The sequence below is a fragment of the Solea senegalensis genome, linkage group LG7 (genome assembly GCF_019176455.1).
Source record: "Solea senegalensis isolate Sse05_10M linkage group LG7, IFAPA_SoseM_1, whole genome shotgun sequence".
NCBI lineage: Eukaryota > Metazoa > Chordata > Actinopteri > Pleuronectiformes > Soleidae > Solea > Solea senegalensis.
Window position 1 is genome coordinate 2,443,480 of NC_058027.1, and position 24,919 is coordinate 2,468,398.

Consider the following 24,919-nt stretch of genomic DNA (forward strand, 5'->3'; position numbering starts at 1 on the left):
GTTGGTGGCGCATTCGCCCCGCCGACAAGAGACCGAGGTGCCGTACTGCAAATTAGTGACAGATCAGTTAAGCGTGACCTTAAAAAACCCTTGGCTTTGTTTAATTGGCAGCGCTGAGGCGGACTAATTGCATAAATCAGCTGGTAATGAGATCTTGGCTTATTGTGAAAAACAAGATAATGTGAGAAAATGAACATGAATTAGCTCACAGCACTTTCATCCCCCGAGCGAGATGACCCCATTGATGGATTGTTTTTCCTCTGTATTGTCGTTATTCCTTGACTGTGGCCGCATTTGGAGTAGAATTCAGTTCAGACGATGCCTCGAACTGTACTCCCTTCCACTCTGCTTCCTGGTTTCCTGGTTATTTCTGCGTTCTCTCGCACAGACGCCGCAGCCTCTCAGCAGACATGCAGGAACTAGCCGAGCATGGCCTCTAAATAAATCATTAGCAGGCGGCGCTGAAAGAGAGACGGTAAAATTAAATAAAACAAGCGCTTTATATGAGCGCTGTTTATTAGTGGAATCTGCCGACTGGAAGGCAGATCAACGAGGTAGCCGAGAAGTCGATCCTCAACATTGTCTCGGGCAGATTCCCACTGGTGACAGCTGTGAGGACTGGAGGTCAAACACTAACAAAGCTGTTTTGCTCAGCTGTGGAGACTCTGACCCTCAGCCAACAACACTATGGCTCCATTTTTCCTTCTCCTGTTCTGTGTGTTTGCTCTGCTGTAGGTAAATACTGCTCCCTCTCTCTGTCTGAGACCTTTGTTGATTCAAACCATGTTGCAAATGCACTCATTTTGCAACCAACTGGAAGCTATTTATACTCACCAATAACACTCAAAATGCTAGCTTTTATACTACCTTTACTCACAGTAATGCCGAATATGAGGGACAATTAAAAATGGACATCTCTGTGTCTGTTTGCTTACATTTCAGGTTACTTACATGCATTCAAGATCAACTGACCAGTGATTGGTGGAAGCTGGGGATTGAGTCTTTCACTTTTTGTAAGTATCACTTTTGCCTCTTCAGCTGTCTCTGTCTTGCCATGTGTCTCAACACACACACACACACCCCTGCTGTCTGTCACCCACACGGAGCACCTGCGTCAAATGAGGTGGACAATTGGAGAGGGCGCACAATGTATGCACAATTAGACACTTATACGGGCACAAAGTTCCCGACCATTTGAACAGTAGGTCGTCTCATTCCCGTCTTTTGCTCTCTTTAAATGACGTGTTGCGATTACAATGGATTCTATTCGTACCGTGTCCCTATTTTCTCGTGTGAGAGTTGAACATTTAAGGTGAGAGTAGGATTCGTAGTGACAGGATTTTATTTCCGCCCACACTCGAGAGGATTTTCTAAGCATTTCTTTTTCACGACCCTACAGAAATCTAGACGTAACCAAGGCTATCCACGTTTACAAAAGACTGATAAGACAGACGATGGTAGATAAAAGTGTCCAATATTTCAATGACTTTAATCCTGTAGGTGGTCTCCTATATTCATTTTCCTCCAAAACGGCATCAAGCCTTCATACAACAGAGGTCAGAGGACGTTTTCAAGGTCGTCTAAAAAGGGTTTAAGTGAATATTCTTCAAAGCAATACAGTCAGAGAGACGCTGTGAAATGTGGCATTTAGCTTTATAAAAACAGAAATACTAGAGTCCTCGCCGCATCGATATAATATTACTTCAACAGTCTTTACTCAGCTGCTGCTCACGCGGGTTTTCCAATAAAAGTGTATCAAACAAATAAAGGTTGAGGAACTTAGCCGATATTATTCTTTACCTCCAAATGTCAGTCGGAGACATCGCGGGAGTCATATTAATGTGGCGGAGAGGCTCTCCAATAACACGAGGAAAACGTCTCACCCAATTCAAAGTTCAGGGCCATTTACCATTGTTTAATCATGTCATTTCCAGGAGCATGCGCCTGTCTGACAGCAAGACAGCAAGACAGCAAGACACCGCCGCCGCCGCCGCCGCGTCACATTATTAATATATCCTGCGTTATTTTGCAAATAGGAATTATCCAAACATTAACGTACAAAAAGCGTCTCATTTAAGTTTCTGACCAAAGACAAGTAACGGAGTGTTGCCCACAAGCTGTGACACTGAACGACGGCCAAATTTAAACTAAAATGCTTTAGTAGTTTAACTTCTAAAGGCTTCTAATGATATATTGGCTTCCTGACAGTTGTGCGGTTTTCTCCCCCCTCGACATCTCTCTGCCAACGAGCTTTCGAGCTCAGCGGCAAAATTAGCACTTTGTGTCAGGTTGTTAATCACGTTAAAATAAACAAAGTTCAGAAAGTCAACGGAAGTCCCGATAGTTAGTCATTTGAAGACACACTTTCTGATTATGGGCTGTGTGCAGTTATTTGTGGATGGAAGTGTTGGTTGGCTGTTTATAGATCTGCGCTACAATCGACAAAAAGACACTTTACAATATTCCTTAAGGGTTGCCAGGCTGTCAGCGATATAGAAAAGCCACTCAGCAAGAGACAAATCAAGTTGTCATCTGATATCAGCCTCGTTTTTCCATATCCAGACCACAAAGGAATCCAACTATTTTCTATCTCGGGACTATTCTATCCTCAGAAAATGTCCTTTTCTTTTGGCTGCTCACAAGCAGATAAACAGACAGAAAACACAACATAGGTAAGACACGCCCCGTATTCACGATTAAAACGCTCCTCGTCATGTCGTCAATACAATTGACTGGTGAAGTTCCGATGTCACTTGTGATAAAACAAACAAACATTCATTCATTGCCATATCACTCCTCTGACACATTCGGTCGGATCCGCGTAGGATTTGAAAGCCCGGATCCACTGACCTACAGGTTTAATTAATCTCAAAACATGACAGAAAGTAATTTGGTTTGTGTCTGGACCGCTTATAGAACAAGTTTAATTACACTCCCGCAATCTCATTTGGAAACACCTGAGGATAAGTTTGATCACGTGAACAGGCGCACACGCCGCACTCTCGTCGTCATTACACGCCATTCATCAAACAAGTAACAGCAACATGCAGCCTCTCGGCTCGCGGCGGATGGCACCACCTGAGGCGGAGGAGGATGCGCGCGGGGCTTTTTGTCAGAAATGAAATAAATGGCACTTCACGATAAAGTGAAAATGAATAAGCGATGAATGCTTGTTCTTCATCTATTATTTATCAAATGGGCCTCTTCAGTCTACTGACCCTGCAGTGATTATGGTCAATATGTTCCTGAACACACCGCCTTACAAAGACTTTCATTTCATCAGCCTCAATTACCTCCGAGCGTCCCGGTGAGAATTTGGAAAACTGATTGTTGCATATTTCATTACCTGGCGAGAATGTGGCAAAGCCTCGTGAACTTTATTCATTTTCCTAAACTCCACATTTAATTAATGGCTCGTCTTCTTTTTTTATTCTTACTAATGTATGACCTCACTCTGTGTCCCTCAACATGAAATATGCTTTAACTGTCGTCTGAGTTCTCTTATCCTGAACCAAATGAAACGGAGCTAATCTCTGAGTTCATTATCGTTAATTATTGTTGGTGTTTGGCGGAATGACTTGGAAACTATTTGATTTTCGTACGAATGAAAAAACCCTCGTACGGATTTGGCCGCTCTCCTGCATCTGACAAGTATGTTCTGGTGTACTCGAGGACAGAGTTTAACGGCGCAGCTACAGTACACGCAGCAGAAAAACAGCACCAGAGAACACGGCCATTAATCTTCCTGCTACCCCAGCTGTGGAAAGTAATGCATAACTAAAAGTCCGGTTAAATGAATTAATGATTTCAACCATGAACTTCTCTCCCAAAACGCCATGAATCCTCTCCAGCTGATAATGCACCGCGACCCGAGAGTGTGAAATCCCCGTTGCGTTGAGAGTAGCCAGTTAATTGATTCGCAAATTATTTAAAGTTTGTGGTGCCCAGGGGAGTGCTGGGCTCTAATGACAGCCCGAGTTGAAAAACTCTTCCCAGGCAGAGCCAGTGTTAAATCGCGATGTAATCTCTGTCCCGAGATAAGACACGGTTCGACTGGAATATAAAATATTCAATGTAATTGTTATTTTTATCGTGTTATTTTTTCTTTTTTTTCCTCTTCTCGTGAAAGCAAACAATAAGAATTCATTATATAATCGCGCGTCGTCAAATGAAAGTCTGGTTAAAGCTCGACCGGGCCGCTCGGTGCAGAACAGGTTTTTGCCTTTTAGTGTGAAGTAGTCGGATCCCTGCGTTAATATCAAGGAGCCTCTAATCTCAACCCATTAGCCACCGCTGTCATTCAGACACACAGTGTCGGCCTGATTTAAATAAAATGAAATGAAGATAGTTGTTTCTGGTCCCTTGGCTTCACTCATTGCCATAAACATATGCTCTGTGCCCTGCTTCTTTCCATCTTATTTATGACTTTAATTTGTTGTGTGGGCTGCGCAAGAAATCAAATTTAATCCAATCCTCCCAGGGACCCTGTCATATAATAACATGGTAATTTCTGTGTATCCTTTTGAAAAATGAGGAAATTAATTCCTCCTGACATGTTCTAATTATTCCAGTGTGAACGGTGGATGGGCTCCCCCCCCCACCACCACCACCACATCCCCCCCGCCACCCCTTACCTCCACCCCCTAAGTGTCAGTTGCCGACGGGTGGCGAGGTGCTAATGCTGACCAGCAGCGCGTTTAATTTGAAACATGAGCAGACACCTTTCAACACACCTTCCTAATGTTGGAGTGGCTCACACAAATTAATTCACTACTCATCTGGCAGCTCTGACGGGGGTGTGTGCATGTGTGTGTGTGTGTGTGTGTGTGAGTGGGCTGTGGGATGAAAGAGGGGGTCAAAGGGACAGCGCTGCCATTAGTAAAGGTAACATCAGGTGTGTGTGTGTGTGCTGTGCATAGATACATGGATTACATCTGTATGTGAGTGTGTGTGGACACTGGTGCTGCGTGTCTGGGTGTTGAGTTGGCGTTAAGGTGTCTGCTGGGATGTTGGGACTGATTGGACAGCTTCTCTTCCTCCCCTCCAAACCACGGCACCTTTTCACACATCCCACTGCTCCACGGAGAGGCTTATTTAATTAGACTGTCATCACGCAGTCTTTAGCTGATCGCGTCAATTTGCATAGGGACACCGCTGGCAGAGACATTTGCGGAAAAAACGAGCTTTTCCTTCGTGCTTTGCACGTTTTCCCGGGTTAAGAACTTTACGAGTTATTATTATTATTATATTATTGCGCGACATAACATATTAAGCATTCAAAAGCTGACTGTTACGCAGTGACCAGTCAAAACACGGTAATATGAGAGCGGAGAGAGTCACGCAGTCATTCTGACACACTCAAGTGAGTCAGGAAGTGACGAGACTGAGAGTCTCAGACAAATACTGTTTCCACTCTAATTATGTGCAGCATCCACGCGGCTAAAAAATAAACACAATTTACTGAATCCACTGTAGTTGATTTGGTGTGTGTGTGTGTGTGTGTGTGTGTTGTAGCGCTGAGGGCTCATGGCTGTGGAGTCATGGTCGAGAAGAGAGCGTGGCTTTGTGAGCAGTGGGTGGATCTTTGCATGACTCAGAGAGGGGAGAAGCATCAACATGGCCGCCCCGGGCCCCACAGGAATATAGTGTCCCCGTCCTCGCGCGCCGAGGGAGTGACCGTTAACATTTTGGATGCATGTGGAGGGAGAAAATTCACCCTCCATCACTGTGGAAGAACTGAGACTTGAGCTATAGCCATTAGGCTGCAGCTCTGAGCGTAGATTTTGCCCCATAAGCTTGTTTCCACTCAGTGCAACAGAGTGTCTGGAGCCCAGTCGGACTTCCTGGATCGACACAGACTGTCGCTCTCTGTATCCGCCTCTCTGGTTGTCGCCGTTTTCCCTCGTATTGCTTTGTTTATCTACCGAGTAACACGGGATGGAGTTACTAGTCGGGCCTGTGCTGCTAACTTCTGTGTCTCACTGTGTGCCGCACACTGTGTGAGCCTGTTAATAACTGAAGGCTGAAAGTGCCGTCTCGTGCCAAGACCCACATGGCTGCTGGCGGTGCATTAAATCAGCAGTCAATTTGACTGGAAGTTTGAAATCTGGGCTAGGTTAAGGGGATGTGCTGAAGCCGTGTTAATAGCGAGCTTGTTGTCCATATGGTACTGCTTTAATAGAGCACATTTGTTGCAGATGGTGGGAGACTTGGTTAGGCAGAGGCAGCTTTTGGCAGGGGCTCATTCTTCGAAAGGGCTGCCTTGCTGCTCAGACTGGCCCAGGCCAAGTTAGTGATGTCTATGCTCCCTGCTTCTCCTTCAAAAAAAGAAGAAGAAGAAGAAGAAGAAAAAAAGAGAAAGCAAAAAAAGCCTGCCCTTGAATTGTGGCCTAACCTTAATTTAAATGCATTCCTTTATTTTTGTATTCGGAGGAAGAACAAATACAATGTGGCTCAGTCACTTTTTCCTGAGTTTGGTCGTTTGCTTTCCAAACCGCACCTTTGCTTCCATAGGCTAAGTTCGGTCGTTTCTGACCACAATGGGCCCGAAGACAGCAGGCACAGCTGAGGAAACACAAGCACACACAGAGCGAAAGAACAAGGGTTATGGAATACGACCAAAGATAAAGATAGCAGCCCAGCATTCGGCTTAATCTCTTCCCTTTTCTCTCTGCTACTGTCTCAACAAGTCCCGCTGAAGGATCAGGTGTCAGAGAAATCATCGCACACCGACAATCGCCCCGCGACTGCTTACACAACACTGTCTTTCAAAATCGATCAACACTTTCTATTTCCACTCCGATCAAAGGTTTATAGCAAATAAGACGCGTTCAAATCAGGTGTGCGTTTGTGCGTTTGTGCGTGTATTGTTCTGGTTTGTGTGCAGCAGATGTAGAGTGCGTGTGCTTTTTGCACTCACAGAAGTGAGGAGACACGCTTGAGCTGCTCTGCACTGTTTGACGGTTGTTTTCTCACGTTGTCACTGGTTTGGTGTGTTGTGGCATGGGGATGCTACAGCATTATGTGTGCTGGCCTCTGGGCCCTGCTGAGTGGAGAAAAGAGCAGCAGCAGCAGCAGCAGCAGCAGCAGCAGCAGCAGCAGCAGCAGCAGCAGCAGCGGCGGCAGCAGCAGCGGCGGCAGCAGCAGCAGCAGCAGCGCCCCTGACTCTGCCACTCCCGCCTCCCCAGACACCTTATTGTGAGAAAAGTCTCGGCTGAGTCCTCTGGGCCTTGTGGATTCACTGCCTTGCTAAGTGCTGGCCAGACTGAAAGGCACAGTGTCCTTGGACCAGCTCATTCTTTCCATTCTCTCAGAGGCTTTGTCTCAGAAGCCAAGAGAGCGAGGGGAGAAAATGCCAAATTACACCCATGTCACAGAAACTTAAGGTGTGCGAGGCCTGAGATGTGTTGTTTGTGTTGTCACAGAAGTTCAGACAAGATTTTAGATTTAAAAGGCGTTTGAAAGTGATTTTCAATCCCTGAAGTTGACTTTAAATGTGATATGATTTTGAAACAATTTGATAAAATGGAGATGAAAGCATTTGTTGTTATGGTAAATGCACTCACTGACCACTTTATTAGGTACGCCTGAATGTATTTAGTCATGTAGACATGGTCAAGACAAACTGCTGGAGTTCAAACCGAGCATCAGAATGAGGAAAAACTTCTGACAATTACCGAGAATGTGCCTTATCGAGCTGCTAATTGAGATTCGACTTGAAAACTATTAATTATTCAGCCCTACTTTACTTAATTTGAAAGTAACATTGGTGCCACACAGGTTAATCTGTGTATTTGAGAAACTGCTGATCTATACTTGGATTTTCACACTCAACCATCTCCAGCATTTATATAGAACGGTCCAAAAAAAAGTGAAAACAAGAGATAAAAAGCCGGCGTTTAGAGGAGAATGACAAGGCTGGTTTGAGATGACAGATAGTCGGTAACTCAAATAACCACATTCTACAACCAACGTATGAGTGAAACCATCTGGAAATGCACAAAACACGTCAAACACTGAAACGCGGCGGCAAAAGACCACACCAGGTGCAGGTCCTGATACTTAATGAGGTGTCTCGTGTACCTAATAAAGTGGCCAGTGAGTGTCTATTTTACTGTGTGCCACGTTCTGGTCTCTATAAGACTAGCTGTGAGATCTGAGGGACATTTTAATTCCAACCGCTGACAAAGGTTCTCGGACACACACACACAAAAGAGTGTACGGTATACAGAGCAATAACACGGGCTAATGGAAACCTGTTGTAAGTCATTTTTAGTCCATGTGTCTCCACTATTTTGTGGCCAAGGCTTCTGAACGACCCCTGCGAGTGGTGACATCATGACCACATCCTTTTGCCTTGCTGACGTTGAGTCCCAGCTTGGGTCCCCTGCGGCTGAGCTCCCAGAAGCCACAGCACCCTCACGACACATGGGCTGCAGCTGGACCACCGCTGGCTACCCTGCGCAGACCGGGGACTGCTCTGGGATCTGCGGTCGCGCTGCTGGACGTACATGTATATAGCTGCACGCAGTGGTGGAGAAAAGGCCGTATAGAGATCAGTAGGCAGAGTTTATTTGATGCAAACATATCATCAGGCCCTCAGTGCAAACCCAACGTTGTATGCAAATCCACTCCCTCGTTGGAAAGAGGTATAATTAATGATGTCAGTTCATAAAAAGAGAGGATGGGTTCATAGCCATATTTCTACTTTAATTAAAGACATGCCTTATTATAGGAGGAAGATGTATGCTCTATGTGTTTTTCTTTCTTTGCCTCCATTCTCCCCTATCTCCTTGTTCTTCTTCTTCTTCTTCTTGATCACTCGTTTCATAAATGAAAATGGTTCTTTGTGATTTCTCCTGCCAGAACCCCGCACGCTGACATGGAGGGCTTTCTACGTAGCAGCTTTTTACTGAGGTTAGTTTCATTTACGTTGTTGCCATTCAAGATCACGCCGTGCAGCCGGCCACGCAGGGGTGGTGCGGCGGGGTTAACAGGGGTTACTGTCTGACACACTGTTAGCTCTAGACTCTGTGTGTGTGTGTGTGTGTGTGTGTGTGCACACGTCTGTGTACATTTAAGCCATGTCGTACATGGAGTCTAACATATTTACTCAAGCTGTGTGTTAAAAATGTGTTCATGTGTAATGTGGCTCAGACCTCAGTGATCCAATCACATGTGGATTAAACTGTTGGCACCTGCCATTAAAATGCATCCTGGACACACACACACACACACACACACACACGCAATCTGACCACATACAGTACGTCCTCAAACCACCTCAGAATGTGGCTTTTGTCATCAGATCTGAGGACTAGACCAGATCACTCAGGTCTAAAAATCCTCCTTCAGACACAGACGTAGACCCACCTCCCCACGTTCACAAATTAAAGAATCTGCAGATGAGGATTTCTGTGTCTTTACACTGCATGCTTTTGTCTGACCACTCTAGACCCACCTGCCCCCCACCTTACCCCCCCCCTCACCCCTCACTAACCACCCTAATCAGGGATGTTGGGGCGAGTCAGCCGCTGGCATACTGGCCGTGTGATGTGCTGCTGCTGCTTCCTGTTGTGCTCCGTGTTTGTGTTCAAGCTAACATAAAGATTTACATTTTTTTGTCTTTACCCTTCCTGTGATTCTAATTAAAAATGTGTGCTGTCATTACACACACAGAGGAAGTAAATAAGAGAGCGTATTTACCATTGGCTCCTTTCCTAGTCAACCACCTTCTCTAGGCTCCAGTGTTGCTCCCTAATTAGGGTTGGCTCATTAGAAGCCACAGCAGCAGCATCTGCCTTTCAAAGCTGCTGTCAGCCAAACTTTACTAAAGCTAATGAATCCTCTTTGATTTCTTTTTTTCAAAAGGTCACTTATTTGATTAAATTACCAGTGTTTTTTTCCCCTCTGCCTCAGAACTGTTGGGGGGCATTTTAAAAAGAAAGGGCACTTTGATAGCATTACTACCACAAGTCAGACTGTAATGGAGGAACTCAATAAGCAAATCTCTCATTCATTACGATCTATTTTACACTTCTTTTACACTTCTTAAGAGCATCAAGTACAAACCAGGTAATACTCATTACACATGTTCCTATTCATGAACAAATAATGCAGAACACTCAAGAGTCGGCTGCGGTAAACAAATAAAATAAATGATGCAAATGCGCAGCAGCTGTTTTATCTTCCGTGGCGCGGGGAGCAGATTATTTGGTGTGGTGTAACGTATGTGCTTTGCTTTGACGCGAGTCGCTCAGGCGTCAGTTTTCTTTGGCGTAAAAAAGAAGTCGCGGCGGACGACTAACCGGACGCACCGAAGAAGAGCCGCACATCCCAAAAATTCACGACGGAAACTTCAGCAACATTCAGTCGCACATCTACAAACGCAGCGAGAGAGGGAGGACGGGGAGAGGGAGAGAGGGGAGAGAGAGAGAGAGAAAAGGAAACATGCCCTTTGACCTTGGCTTGTTCTCAACAATTTCCTTTTGTTCTCATCGCTGTGAGAAAACACTGTGATTATTCCGAGTAAACACATTATTGCGCCGCTAATCCACATCCTTCTGTCAATGTCTGTTTTAATTAAAGGAGAAGTGCCAGTAGAAAGACATCACGCACACACTGGCTGCAGATTGGAGGCCTCAACAATCAGGGGAAGATTAAAGGCAGGCTTTGGTTCAGGGTTAGCCCTTTTGCTTGGATAAGACTTGTGTCGTGGAGTGGGCGGGGGTAGAGGGGTGAAAGGGGAGAAAAGGATAGAAGCAGAGGTTGGATGGACGTGGCAGTTAGACATTCTTCCAGTGAAGAATCCCAGTGTCTTTTCTGGAGCAACTGAATTAGGTCAAAGGGGGATTTTCTGAATACGCTTGTACATTTCTGCTCCGAGAAGCAGATGTGAGTGAGTGGTTAAACCCGACGTCATATCTCAGTAGCGTACAGGATGGGCTTTTCATTATTGTAATGAGTCATAGGCTTGGTTTGACTCACGCCTACAGTAAGTTTTGAAGAGATACAGAAGTGCTTCTGAAACGCGCGGCCAGAGCGAACGTGTCAATATTTCACGGTCAATCGGACGCGTCGGTGTCGTCGCGTCACTTCAGAGTTCTCGCCGTCTCTAAGACGACTGTAAGGGTTGCAGGAAGCAACACGCAGAGTGAGTTTTACATCAATATCATCGCTCTTTGTTGGAGAAGAGACACATTTTTATTATATTATGGGAGAAGGTGTTTAACAGGATTGTGTGTGTGTGTGTGTGTGTGTGTCAGAGAGACTGTGATTGAGGGAGAAAGGGGAAGGAAGAGAGACAGAATACAGAACGATAAGCAGAGGAGGGGGGAGATACAGAGCGAGAGAGAGAAAGATGTCTTCAGTCTCTGTCTACTCCCAGTGGGCAGGACCTCCCCCTCCATTTCTGCCATTATTTGATGTAATGAAAGGAGAAAGTGTGTAACATTGAGATTGTTAATTAATTTAGTCTAACAAGATGAAGATAAATGAAACCCACTGAAGGTTGACTAGGCTAAGGGGCCCACTTAGCATTCCTCCTGCCCTCCAGCTCTCTCTCTCTCTCTCTCTCCTTTACAATGAACTGCAGCTTTGAGGTGCAGTACTGTGTTTGCACAACCGCGCTGAGCTCTCACCTACAAAGTTTGCATGTGGAACTAAATCTTTCATTTGCAGCGTCATAATAATCCGCTCATTTCCAAATGGCTTGTGCTGTATTTGTCGCGCAGGTGGCTTCAGAGCATACGCGCAGTTATCTAATGGGGCATGAGTTTTTCCACCATGTTCTCTCAGGAACACCTTTTTTCATAGATAAAAAATGCCTCAGACTATCTTCTGAAAGGCAGCCCCCCACACACCCCCCCACACACACACACACCACAACTATGGGTTATTTGAGATCACAAAAAGCAGACGTTTCTGTTTGACAATGACCAGACAGTTGTCTTCCTTCACAGCTCTTACAAACAAATCAAGACTCTGCCACTGCGGACAATCTGCACGGGATCTTCATGGCAGCACAGAGCAATCATTATGGCAGCCATTCTCTGTCTCCTTATAGTTCTCAAGTCATCAACAATGGACTGGTGATTGTATGACAGAAAAAAAGAAAAGAAAAAAAAAGCCAGAACAATTATGTCCTTAGTTTGGGGGCAGGACACTGTTTTAAAAGTGCAATCCCCGATAATGGCCTCATTATTGTTATTCTTGGGAGAAAGCGGTAGCTGCTCGCTGTACGTCATTACTTTGGTAAATTTCGATTAGCTCATCATGCCGTCTCCTGGCAAACAGAATAAGAGCTAATTAAAAGTGAGGGAGCCCTCCTGTCTGTGACTTAAAAGGTAGCTCTTGATAGGCTGTTAATATGAAAAAAGTGGGTTAAAAAAAAGAAGGAAGAAGGAAGGATTAGCGCCGTTACCCTGGTAACTCCCAACTTCCATCTGCGAGGGAACAATGAACTTGTGTTGCTCCACCACCTAGGCTAGGAAAAAAAAAAAAAAAAAGCACGGAAGTGAGTGTTCTAAAAAGGACAAGAGCCTTTATTTTAAACAACAAAATGGGATCCGGGCCTAATAGGCTGTTTTGTGTGAGCTGTTAGGAGAGATAAGAATAGAGCGGGGGTGAAAGGTCAGCGTGTAATCACAGGACAGTTACACAGTAGTATTGTGCATAATATGTGCATTATACAGTATAAGTAGCACTTGGACTCGCTCTGCTTGTGTTTGAAACGACATGAACTTAAAAACACTGTCGTATCAAACCAGCTCAGCGAGGACAAACAGCGGTTTTCATTTCAATTAACGCCGCGGTGTTCTAGGTAAGGGTAGAAACGTGCGACGACGAAAGTAATGGCAGTCGTGAGTAATGCATTTCCATAATAATATTTTTATCTGAGGCGTTACTAGAAAGTGTTTGATAGGCTCACAGTTAATTGCTGTAAAGATCTCCCAGTGTGAAAAAAAAAGAATGCTCCCACTCTAAAACCCCGTTGAGTTATAATGATCCATGACTATGATCCACGCAGGAACACTATGTGTTTCTCTTTGAGTTTTATGTCCCTTATTACAGCTGCAATACGTCCGCTCACATTAAGCTAATTTATGGCCGGGGCCAGCGTAACAGCAGCACAGGTTAATGAATTTGGCATTACTAATTAAACGTTATAGAGGGATGAATATGAATCCTGCAGTTGGGAGGGATGGTAGAGGGAAGGGGGGAGGAGAATCGGACAGAGGACTTTTCTTTATCGTTTCTTTCCCTCACTTCCTCAGGACGTGGTGTTTAAATGAAACGCCACAACAGAAAAGACATGATCATTTCTGTAAAACTGGGAAAATGAAACACTAATATTCCAAAAGTGGAAAAAAAAAAGAAGTTCCAGGTTAAAGGGACAAATGAACCGCTAAAGAGAAGACACTTTGAGTTCAGTCACCTTTTGAAACACAGGACTTTAAAGGTCTGTTCAAACACGAAGGGACGATGGTGACAGCGTGGAATAACAAGCAATTAATCCAATGCCCTCTAACGCACTCTCTCTCTGTGTGTGTGTGTGTGTGTGTTGGGGAAAACAAGATACATATTTTCCCTGGATTTATTCTGTCAAACACTTGCCATTATTCATTAGTAAAGAGCGATTTATTTTATTATAATAATGAGCGATAAAAGCCATTTCACTGAATTAATAACAGCAATAACTACCAATGGATAACTATTTATGGAAGTAACAAGTCGATGACAGTTTAATATGTGAATGAGGCATATCAATCTATAATTTTCATTCTCTGTCAGATCGCAGTGAAACGTCACTGTTTAGTCTCGGTTTTCGCTGCTAATAGCTTTCGTCCTTTACATGAATCGGAGTATCTTTTCTCGCCGGCGCCGCCACACTCCGCGTCTGACACCGTCTCCCTGAAAGCCAAGCCTTTCAATTTAGATTTCAATTATCATGTTAGTTTTGTGATTAGACTTTTAGTCCTCCAGGAATCAGACCTCTCTGCTCCTCTCTATTCCACTTCCCCCCTGCAATCACATCCCATCTGATGAATTGCGCATATAATTACGGAAGTTATTGAATATGCAGATCACTGCTGACTCTTGGTGTGCTGCTCATAACGCATCAACTTTAACTGGATCAAACAAGGGTCTCTGAGAAAGACCCACTCTGGTAATGACAGAGGGCCAATGTGAGCTATTAGTCAGAGATAACAGACAACACGAAGGCTGAGACGCAATTAAAACGGGGCCGCGCTATAATCCCTGTGTGTGTGTGTGTGTGTGTGACTTGGCAGCGAGCGACGTCCATCGTAGCACAGATCCGTCTGATTCACAAGGTGTTTATGAATCAACTGATGTGAGGCATTTCCTCCATGTTACAGTATGTTGCTACCATGGTCTTACACCCTGTTCCAATGATGCAATCCCTCCAGAGCTTTTCAAGAGAGCACTTTACAGGCACACCCACAGGAGGGGTATGTGGGAAAATGTGAAACTTTTGATAGCTTTTAGAGAGCTCTCTTAAAACCTGGCTCGCAAGCAAAGACGAAAGTGTCTCTCGCACTTTTTTCTGCTGTCAAACTATAAGGATTTGTTACTTGCTTTTGCACAGGTCCAAAACCAACACTGTTTTTTTTTGTTAAAAAGCCACATAAAGGTGGTGGGGAGGGGCCTCCAGCTTGAGTTTCACACACAATTGAGAATACAGGGAAATAGAAGAAAGTGGGTCCTGTATTTTTAGTCCGCGCTGTAGTGATGCGTCTGCCTTTTATAGCCGATACGCCGTGCTGAGGCTGGACGACTGCCCTGCTGACACCGGAGGACGGTTTATAGACTGCACAAGCTCTGCACAACATGATCTCCTGCACAGAACCGCAGACAATATACATCCAATCGCGTCGTAGTGTAGTGCACATGTTTTGTCTGGCGCGATATATTATTATTATTATTATTATTATTATTATTATAATAATATGTTAGTATTAGGCATTTCCTGGTTTCACCTTTTACACCACAGACGACAGCAGGAGCCAGTTGTTAGCACGTTGAATGCCGTTCTTTGTCTCTTCTCTTGCTTGTAATTATTTAAGCTGATAAAGGATAACAATCTGTCTGTTCTTCAGTCCAAAAAATGCTGCACTCTGGATTGTGCCATGTTTTTCTGGCTGTTGTCTTGTTCTCCTTCTATTATTTCTGGGTCAGAGCCAGGGCTGGGAACTGTGGAGCATGCACAGAGAGCCCGGGCCAGTCTGGGTCCAATTGAACATGCTGCGACTCCCAATCTCATTATCTTGGTGTGTTAGTCCCACTTTGAGAAATTAAATACAGTAAAGTCTCAGTCGGTCTAACACAATCGTTGTGTTTTTTCAGGGATACGTCGCAGTTATTTCTGCATACGAGAGCAATGGTTTCATATCCGAGGAGGTCAATCTGGTTCCTCTTCAAGCAGAACTCAAATAAAGGCAGCGCCGATCACGTGAAATCCTGTGCCTTCATGTCCAATAGTCATAGTGGCAGGTATTAGAAGCTGGAGCCTTTTTCACTGTCACGGGTGTCTGTTGTAATTAAGTCTCAGCACTGTGGCACTTTACCCGTTTCCATGTATATTATTAGGTTAATAGGATTGAACGTGTTTACACCAACTGTTAGCTTAACGGGAGGTCAAGAAGGTGACTTCAACTTTGTTAAGGGGCTTACGCGGGAGCTCAAATAGCATTATACTGGCCGACTAACAGGCCCTGAAACACGGTGTGCATGAGTTCAGCAGTATACTGTACATCCGTGGTCTGTAAGGTCAAAATAAATAAATACATAAATAAATAAAGGGCATGGTTATGTGGCCAATGGGATTTGACTTGCCTTTTACTGTAAGTCGTGTGTGTTGCGAGGGCATTGACTTTTGTCGAGTTCCAACTATTGTTTGCAGATTGGTTACACACCGACGGCTGTGAAACACACATCTGCTACCTTCGGCTCAGCTCAGCGGAGAGCAGATAGACAGTTGGCAGTAAGGGTCGTGTGTGTGTGTGTGTGTGTGTGTGTGTGTGTGTGTGTTTGTGTGTGGTCGAAGTTACCTTGTCCTATTATCAAATATTTGTCCGGCCTTCACTCCCGTGTTACCTTTTTCTCTGTTTGCTTTGTTTACCAGACTATCTCGGGCACATTGATAAAGTTGTGAGTTGTGTTCATGTTTCTTTGTTTCTTCGCACAATAAAGGCATGCGAACGTTATACGTATTGCTGTCAGGAAGAAGAGGTCGCAGCAGGAATGAGTTGATATTTAGGAGTAGAAAACTGTCGTTTTTTGACATCAAATATAAAACTATATTTGTTTAATGTGTTTTTGATTGATTTCCTGATTGAGATCCAACGAGCGGTCATAAATGTTCCCCAAACAAAGGTTCTCTTTGTGCGAATGGGGCCCCAGTCGAAATGGAGGAGTAGTTTGAGATTACCAGATTATTTCCTACTCGCCCAGCAGTGAGTGAGGCGAGGCGAGCCGCAGCTCTGCGCCGTGCTGTGCTGAGGCAAAGCATAATGAGTGCGGTGGCAGGGAACCACAACAGAGCCGGGGCAGAGGCTGCCTGGGAACCAGAGGCCCATGGCCCACAGCCAAACACACGCACACACACACACACACACACACAAATTCTGGTTTTTAGAAAAGCAATTCAGTTAATGATTTCATTTTAAGGCAGTGTCATGGTGCATGTGTCGTCAGAAGCGAAAGAATAAAAACGGCACAAGAATCTCTTGAACAATAGATCGCGGTGAACACAGTATCACTTGTGGCCTCGGCTGCAGCTGAAGCCGAGCAGAGGTCAGACACATGGTTATCGACAGACAGCTGGAGCATTTTGTGTTTCTGTCAGCATCTAATCCACTACAGTGTCCGCTTCCTCGGAGTGGAAAAACAGCAGCTTTTTCTGTTCGACCACGTCTGTCAGCTCTTCCTTTTTTATTAGCGCTACGTCTCACATTCACATTTACTCGGGTTTTTCTCACTTCCAGCCCATGAATGAACCCGTCTTAGCATTGCTAAAACAGCAGCTTGTACATGTCTTCTGTGAATCAAGATTTTTGGGCAATTACTCAGATCAGTGGCCGGGCTTTCTGCCTCTGCTCGCCGGTCTTTTTTTTTTTAAATGCATCAGCTGTCAATCAGTCATGGTAACTTTTAACCACCTCCAAACAGAGCCGTGTGCCAGCCATTCATTTACTCCCTCACTTTTGCTCGGCTTCTTCCTGTCTAACCTGTCAGATTGACACACACTGTTGACCATGCTTTCTATTCACTACTGGCAAATTAATTGGTTTCAGTGGTTTAAATCAGCAATCAATGTCAGTTTCCCAACATAATAAGCCTTAATCATAAATCTTTGAGGTGTGGCTTGCCTGACCCCTATTCATCATGGCTCTGCTAGATGGCCTCATCTGGGTGGAGCAAATGAACTACCCCTGTTTTGATTTTCCAATTGACGTGTCACATGAAACGCTGCTACTCTCTCCCCTCCCCGGCGCGCTCTCTCTCTCTCTCTCTCTCAGCCCTTCTTCTCACAGTCCTTAAAAAACACACAAGGGCCCAAAGACAAAGAGGAAAAAGGACTCCAGTTGTCACAAGGGGTGACACATTTTGTGCACCTTCCCTTGTGTGAGAGTGTTCAGTGAATACCATTAATTTATTCAGAGTGAGAAAGAGAATAAGAGAAAAGGGGTAAAAAAAAACAAAAAAAACACACACACTAATGAATTAGAGGTGGGTCTAACTGTAGCTAATGAGCTGTTGTCCTCCCAGCCTGTGGAATAAGAATAGAGAAGCTTAATTACAACAGTGTACAAGGTAATTCCCTCATTTCTTCCCTGAGCCACAGAAATCCATTTATGAGATGAGAGTGAAAGGGAACAAACTGCTTCTCTTTTGCTGTAGACATTCCAAATTTGCCAATTTGGTGTGCGGGACATGTGAAGCATTCTCCATTAGGGGAAAAAAGGAAGAAAAAAAGCATAAATGCATAAGGATAGTGATGGAGAAAGTGGGCCACTGTGTGTGTGTGTGTGTGTGTGTGTGCCGACAATCCAGATGTCCAAACCGACGGCAGTTGAAGCGAACCCTGTGCCCAGTGTTGGGCACTGAGATTGCCAACGATGACCTCATGATGGGAAGACCAAAGACTGAGGCCCATAGTTCCCCTGCCATACAGCACAATACCACCCCCATCCCACCCCTTCATAAACCATTCAGACCAATACTCGTGCTTTTCCTGCTCTCTGCAAAATTGCTCCTTCAAATGCTTTTCCCCCTCGAGTATTAGAACAAAAGTCTGAGATTGTGGTGCTTTTTTCTTAATTTTTTTCCTTCTCAAAGGCTCTGCTTTCTCCCTTTTAAATGCCCTCCTCTTTTGAGATTCCCATGCTCCCTACAGACGTATTGTGCATCTCTTTGGTAACTTGGGATGTGTCCCTTTACTCGTGCTTGGCACCCCGACGCTAACTCCTCGACTCACTTTTCTGGCAACTGTGAGAGATGTTACACTCGATTTGTTGAAGTGCAGCCATTTGCAAATTCTCCAGCGCACAGACGGAGTTATCTTTGTACATGACAGAATGGACCTGACCTGAATAGAGCTTTGTTTACCGTTTGACAAAAAAAAAAAAAAAGGGGGCCCCACTCTATATTTCATCTGTCACCGTTTCTTTTCTTGCCTTCAACAATGCCCAATTGTTTCCATGAAGATTTCAGGTTCCGCGAACAGGAGCATTCTGTATTATTATTCTCCTGCCAAATTCCGATCTCTGTTTTCCTTCTCCTGCTCACAAAGGGCTCATAACTTACTGTCAACTATGTAGCGAGCCACAGAGCTCTACTGTTGCTCAGCAAATAGGGTCGTGTCGGTTGACGGCTCGAGGACTCTTTGAGGTTTGCTTAAGTGCAGCGGCGGAGGACTCTTTGGCAAAAGGAGAAATTAAAAGAAAGGACGAGGTGCAAAACGACAAGTAGCATTTCTTGTGAGAAACAGCTGTCTGATGTTGACCCACTACTGTTGCGGCATGTATACGCTCCCACCCTTTAGGCTTTGGCCCGCAATTAACAGTCAAAGTTGGTTTATAGAAGAAGAAGAAGGAGAAGACAAGGATAAGAAAACATGGAGGCGATTCCTTTTTATTTTACAAAACACGGACGGTAGCGAGACTAGAAATGACGCTTAACGTGCTAATAACTAGCCGCCAGCTAAAACAAGCTATCACTCATGGAGACAGTGAATGCACCTTCAGTCAGAGTGGACTTTGTGTCCACATAAGTTAACTTGTGTACGTCCCGGGGAACTGAGAGAGGCTGTTATGCCATCTAATTCTGAGCCGGTGTCCAGGGATCAGGAGAAGGGCCGGTCATACTTGGGACCAAAGTAGGAGGAGGAAGAGGGGAGTGGGGTGGGGATTCAGTGTGTGAGTGCTCATCGACCCTTCATGAGTAGACAGACAGGCACACTTAAGCACTCTCACACCTGCATCTGCCTTTGCCTTGCACGGGGGGCAAGGACACCCAGCAATGCTGTCATGGCAGCTGCACAAGTGTTTAAAGTAAGACACAAGACAGTTCCTCGAGTAGCGTATTACTGCAAATAATTTACCCTGCAAAGTAATTATCGATGCTCTGCTCAATATGTAAAGTGTGCACTTCAGGTGGCTTGCTTAATTTGCCCGGGGTGGCTATCATTTGAGGGTGGATTTTTTTTTTTTGCGGCACTTTCCCAACGAGAAGGCACCAGGAGAGAGAGGGTGAAGTGAAAATGAAGTGGCGCCGTAATTGAGTTGACTTTTTGCAGGGGAAGGTCAACAATAATGGAGGAACAATTTAAACAAATTCATTTAGTCGACTCTCCAATCACTGTGCAGTTGGTTGCCTTGTTGGAAAATCTGTATTTTCACAACCATTTACTATATTTTAATATCATTATTTGTAATTACGTTGATGGCCAAGGTTTAAGGATTTAAAACACTGACTCAAATCTGTCTGGAAAAACCTCTTTGTGAATTATCGTACAGATAAATCGCGTGTGTGTGTGTGTGTGTGTGTGTGCACTGTGCGCAGTGTCTTACGAGCTGATTATGTATCCAGAAACCTGGCTGCTGCACAGCATGGCACAATCACAATGGAGGGTGATAATTTAATTGTGCTAAACGGTGGATTCCGTGTCAATGCTCCTCCAGCTGCGAGCTGTCAGGTAGTAATATCTCATTATGGCAGGTGAAGAACCCTGAGGAACCCTACCACGACACCTGTTAGAACAGGAGGAACCCCTGAAGGGAATCACACAGATGAATTTTCTCTCCCTCACCGATTCTTCCTCTGTCTTGCACACACGTGCTCACACACACACACACACACACGGTTAAAAGGCTCCCAACACATTTCTTTTTTTCCTCTTTCTAACGTGAAAAGAGTGCTGTGGATAACACCGTTTATTCTCAAGGTTATTGCCATTGTTTGGAAATAGATTAAATGAAGGAAAAGCCAGTGTTTTTATAGCTGATGGCAGAACAGAGCCGTCATTGCACCTTTCTTAATTGGCGCCAAGTGTTATGCCAAGTGTTCTTTTTATGTCTGCAGATATCTGTCTAAAGACCAAACTTGAATAACACTCTTACTTCGTCATAATTAATATATTTGCCGGCCTTTTGGTTGCTTTATGATTCTCCCTCCTTTGTCAGCATGTAACTGCAGAGGGAGTAAAATCCCCCCCTCCCTCCAGTGAAACTTCATATGTAAAACTTGAAGGTGCAGAAGTCGTCAGCACGGAGACAAGTGGGCATGTGTGTGTGTGTGTGGGGGGGATCGAGTGGTGGTTGGGGGAAGAGTCGGAGTAGAGTTACAGATCACCATTGTCTATAAAAGGTAAACAGTGTGACAGAGCAGATACAGTGGGTGAAAGTCTGTCAGACCCTTTTATGATGCGGGAGGAAACGGGATAGCCGAGGACACATGGTGCCGCAGTCACAAGACCCCCCCAAAGATGAGCAGCGCACAACGCACCACGAATACTCGCCAATTAAGCGGAGGTTGTTTTGCACGATGATGAAACATTATCGCGGGGAACAATTCATGACTCAAAGCATTCCAGGCCACATGAGCCCGCGGCTGGAGAACCTCGCTCTTAATCCTTCAAATGTGCACAATATTGTCAGCTATATATAGACCCTCTCTTCTAAGTGACCCTCCCTCATCTCTGCCTCAAGTCTTCAAAGTCACTGGGGCTTTGTCTTTGAGTAAGTAGCGAGGGAGCGGCGTTTCATGCACTTATTGATTACCCTGGTTTGTTAGCGGTCCATTGTTGTTGTGTAATCAAGCGCGAAGGAGGGCGGCCTGTCCGGGATTTACGAGCGACTTATTCGCTTCGCCGTATTTTGACTGTGTAGCGTGTATACAAGCACATTTCGGGGCTTATCTCTCAGAGAGACGGACTCAATTATTAACGAGAGTTATTTCAACAGCAGCTGAGTTGCACAAACAGGCCTGTTTTGCTTATTTTATTATCGCCAGCGTGGAGGGCCAGAGCTGTAAATGTTATTCTCTGGATTAGATTCCACAAGCATAGGTGGCAAGCCCACACTCAACTGATTTCTGCTTCTTTTTTCATTTTTATTTATTTTTTTATTTTATTTCTGTTGCGTCTATGCAGATCACAGCCCCGTTAGATCTCCGAGCGCGACGTGATCCGAGGATTAAAATACCGTGCGGTATTTTCAGAGAATTATTGCCGCACCTCTCCCTTTCCCTTTCAATAATATGAGGTAGTATTGTATGGGGCTTGTCAGAGGTGGGGGAGGAGCAGGGGGAGGGGTTCTCCACACTCTTTAGCTGCCTGAGCGCAGCCCTCCCAGCACTGCTAATAAATTATTAACTCCTGCTGACAAATACTGTTATGGAGCCTGCTGCAGATCTGTTGCATTCTTTAACAAGATTGCTGTAGACACATGTTACAGGGGGACGGAGTCTCCACTGCACGGCTCCCTCTTTTCCCCTTCTCTCACTCACGCCTCAGCAGTTTTGACTGATGGCTGGAGACCGGAGTAAGAGTGCCTGAGAGACTGAATATTTCAGTGGTAAAATAATACCACTTGACTTGACTGCGTAATACAAAAGCAGTGCTTTGTACGACACGAGTGCTTTGTTTCACTCTCACACTCCGCGGAGGACGAGGTGCTCGGTGGAGCTGGAGGCTCCAGCTTTTTGGGAGCATGAATAAAAAATATGTCAGAATCTACACACACACACACACACACAGCCTCTCTCTTCAAACCCCACTTCTGCCCCCTCTTTTTTTTACCATTACACACATCCTCTAAACTCTGCTCTGACTTTTGGTTTTCAATTAACAGTACCCAATTTTGAGATCACTTTCTACTTGATGTAATTACAGGAAACAATTTGATGGCTGATTAAAATTGAGAGCCTCGTCCCACTAAAGACACATTTGGCAACACATGCAGGCACTGAGGCTAAAAGAGAGGGGCTGGCTGACAGACAGGTGAACAGACAGACAGTCAGTCAGAGATGGTTCTCATAGCCCTGCCATCTACCTGACTCACGAGGTTTGTTTGTACAGCTGCCGAAGCACACGAGATTAACTCAGGCGGCCATTGTCACTGTCCGGCCCGATGTGTACGCGTGTCACACACCGCGTGTGCGTGACGGCGCATTAGGCTTTTTTAAAAAATTTAAATAAACTGAAAAAAAAAATAAAATAAATAAATAATAATCACTACATGTCAGCTTCACTCGAGCGTCGCCGCGACACTGTGACGTATTTAGAGCAAATGTCCAGGAGACGTGAGGTCTTGTGGTGGAAACCTGAATTACAGATCACAAAGCCAATGTTGTCTTTAAGGAATTTATAAAAGCCTTTATAAAGGGACCATAATTGCAGCAGCGTGTACGTCAAAGTCCTGCACAGAAGAACTGGCACAGTTAGCATGTGCAGACACTGAATACCCTGCCCATGAGTGTGTTTGTCCAAGTGGATAATTGCATTAAAATAAAAAGGGTTTGGTGTTTGGTTTGCCTTAAGTACTTCAGGGAAGGACCTCGCTATACGGAGGCCACCATCTTATCGCGATTTAGCCTTTTAAAGCACGAGCTTACGAACAAAAAAAAGAGAAAAAGTTCTAGAGCAAGTCAAACGCAACAAAGACAGAGTTGTGAAAGAGTGATTACATACCTTTTGTGCGCGGAGGCCACTGTGATTTCCACACGGACGAGAGAGGAGTTCTTCCTTTGTTGCAATCTGCGGTCTCGCCATTAGATGTCACCAATGCTCACGCGGTGGACCTTTAAACAAAGGCCAAGTTGTCATCTGCCCACACACGCTGGCACAAGAGAGGGAAGAAGAAAGGAATGTGTGAAACGAGAAGGTCAACCTGTTTTCTGTGTGTGTGTGTGTGTGTGTGTGTGTGGCAGATAAAAGCAGGTACATTTTGGTTTCCTCTGCAGATAAGAAGAAACACACGGATATTTAATTAGAATAAAAGTGTATGATTCTATTCTATCTGCCCTTGCCCCTCCCTTTTATCATAACATGATAAAAAGAACAAAACATTCAGCTCGATTCAAAACGGGCAAAGTACAATAACAGATATTAAGTAAGGAAAACAACACAGATTCGGAGTAGCTTGTAATTTGCTGTACCTTCCTTTTTATTTCTCTTTTAAACTTGTTGAGTTGACGTTTCTGAAAGGTGCCACGCGTGTAATCCTTTCAACATCCAGCGCGCGTGTGTGTGTGTACACACACGTGGACAATACACCTCACATAACAGATTTCCTTGAGGAAGACCAAGAACCTTTAGACCCAAAGACCTTGTTCATAAGACCTTTTTTTTTTTTTAAGGAAAGGAAAAAGGACGGTATCTATTCAGTGCTGTACTCTTAACAGGAAGTGCAAGGACAGGATCACACCACAGCCTGCCTAAACCTTGATAGTATCTGCTCTCAGTATGGGGTGTACTGGGCAGATGGTGATCAGCTGTGAAAGAAGGACCTTGAGCATTTTTGTCGCACAGACGCCATACCTTCACATGCCCAACTCTCATCTTCCTCAGTCACGAGCGCTTGAGCCCAAAGTCATCACATCCTCAGTTTCAGTGGTCAATGTCCTGAGATGGTGGAGGAGAATAAGAATAAGCAGGACAACGGCTCGGGGAAAAGCGGATTAGGAGTTAAATATGCCGCGGCTCTGTCTCCCCACTTCACATCAGGAGGAAGGCCATATTATCCCCTTTTTAAATTTAATACCAAATGTGTAATTAGATTTACTGGCACTGTGTTTAATTTCATTCATTGTAGCACACAGCATGCGTGCAGCCTCATTAATTGTGAGAAGAAAAACACACACACACACACGCACAGGAATTGCTTGTATAAATTCTGCAGTGGAAAAAAAGAGTTTGCTTGTAAAAGGAGAAGAAATAAATTAGAATTAACATGAGTTTCTTTTGCACCTGATATGTCAAGTACACTCTTCACTGTAATATTCATGTGACATATTTGTGAATTGAATCCTCTGCTGTCAGCTTTTGATTTGTTTTTTTTTTTTGCTTGTTAGCCAGGGCAGCAATGTCTCACCAAAATGTTTTTTTTTTTACTAATTTGACTCATGAAAAAAGAAATGAGACTTTCTTTAGGAGAAAAATCAACTCACGTTTTCCTCACAGAGAAAATTAAAAGGTTTTTGGAGGACAAAAGCGAGTCAAATTTAATTAATTACTTAGGTCGCTTAGTAATATTTAAAAAGAATATTATCACCATATCTTTGCCTTTCTACAAGGCGTCGTTCTTGCTTCTATCAGTATGTCAGTCCTGCTACCGGGCTGACCTAGTGCCTGAGGAACTGTCTCGGGGTTTGGGCCAGGACCCAAACAGGCATAGTT

General features: G+C 44.5%; 1 protein-coding gene across 4 annotated transcripts in view; it reads left to right on the forward strand.

Annotated features, from left to right (window-relative positions):
* Positions 1-24,919, forward strand: part of sox6 (SRY-box transcription factor 6) — a 123,669-nt gene that overhangs the window by 18,526 nt on the left and 80,224 nt on the right. For 3 of the 4 annotated variants that reach the window (XM_044029639.1, XM_044029640.1, XM_044029642.1), the window contains exons 2-3: positions 943-1,013; positions 8,866-8,916. In XM_044029639.1, the coding sequence (XP_043885574.1) occupies positions 8,882-8,916 (35 nt within the window). In that variant the 5' untranslated portion in view covers positions 943-1,013; positions 8,866-8,881. The remainder of the gene's footprint in view (positions 1-942; positions 1,014-8,865; positions 8,917-24,919) is intronic. The other variant, XM_044029641.1, reaches the window with a different exon arrangement.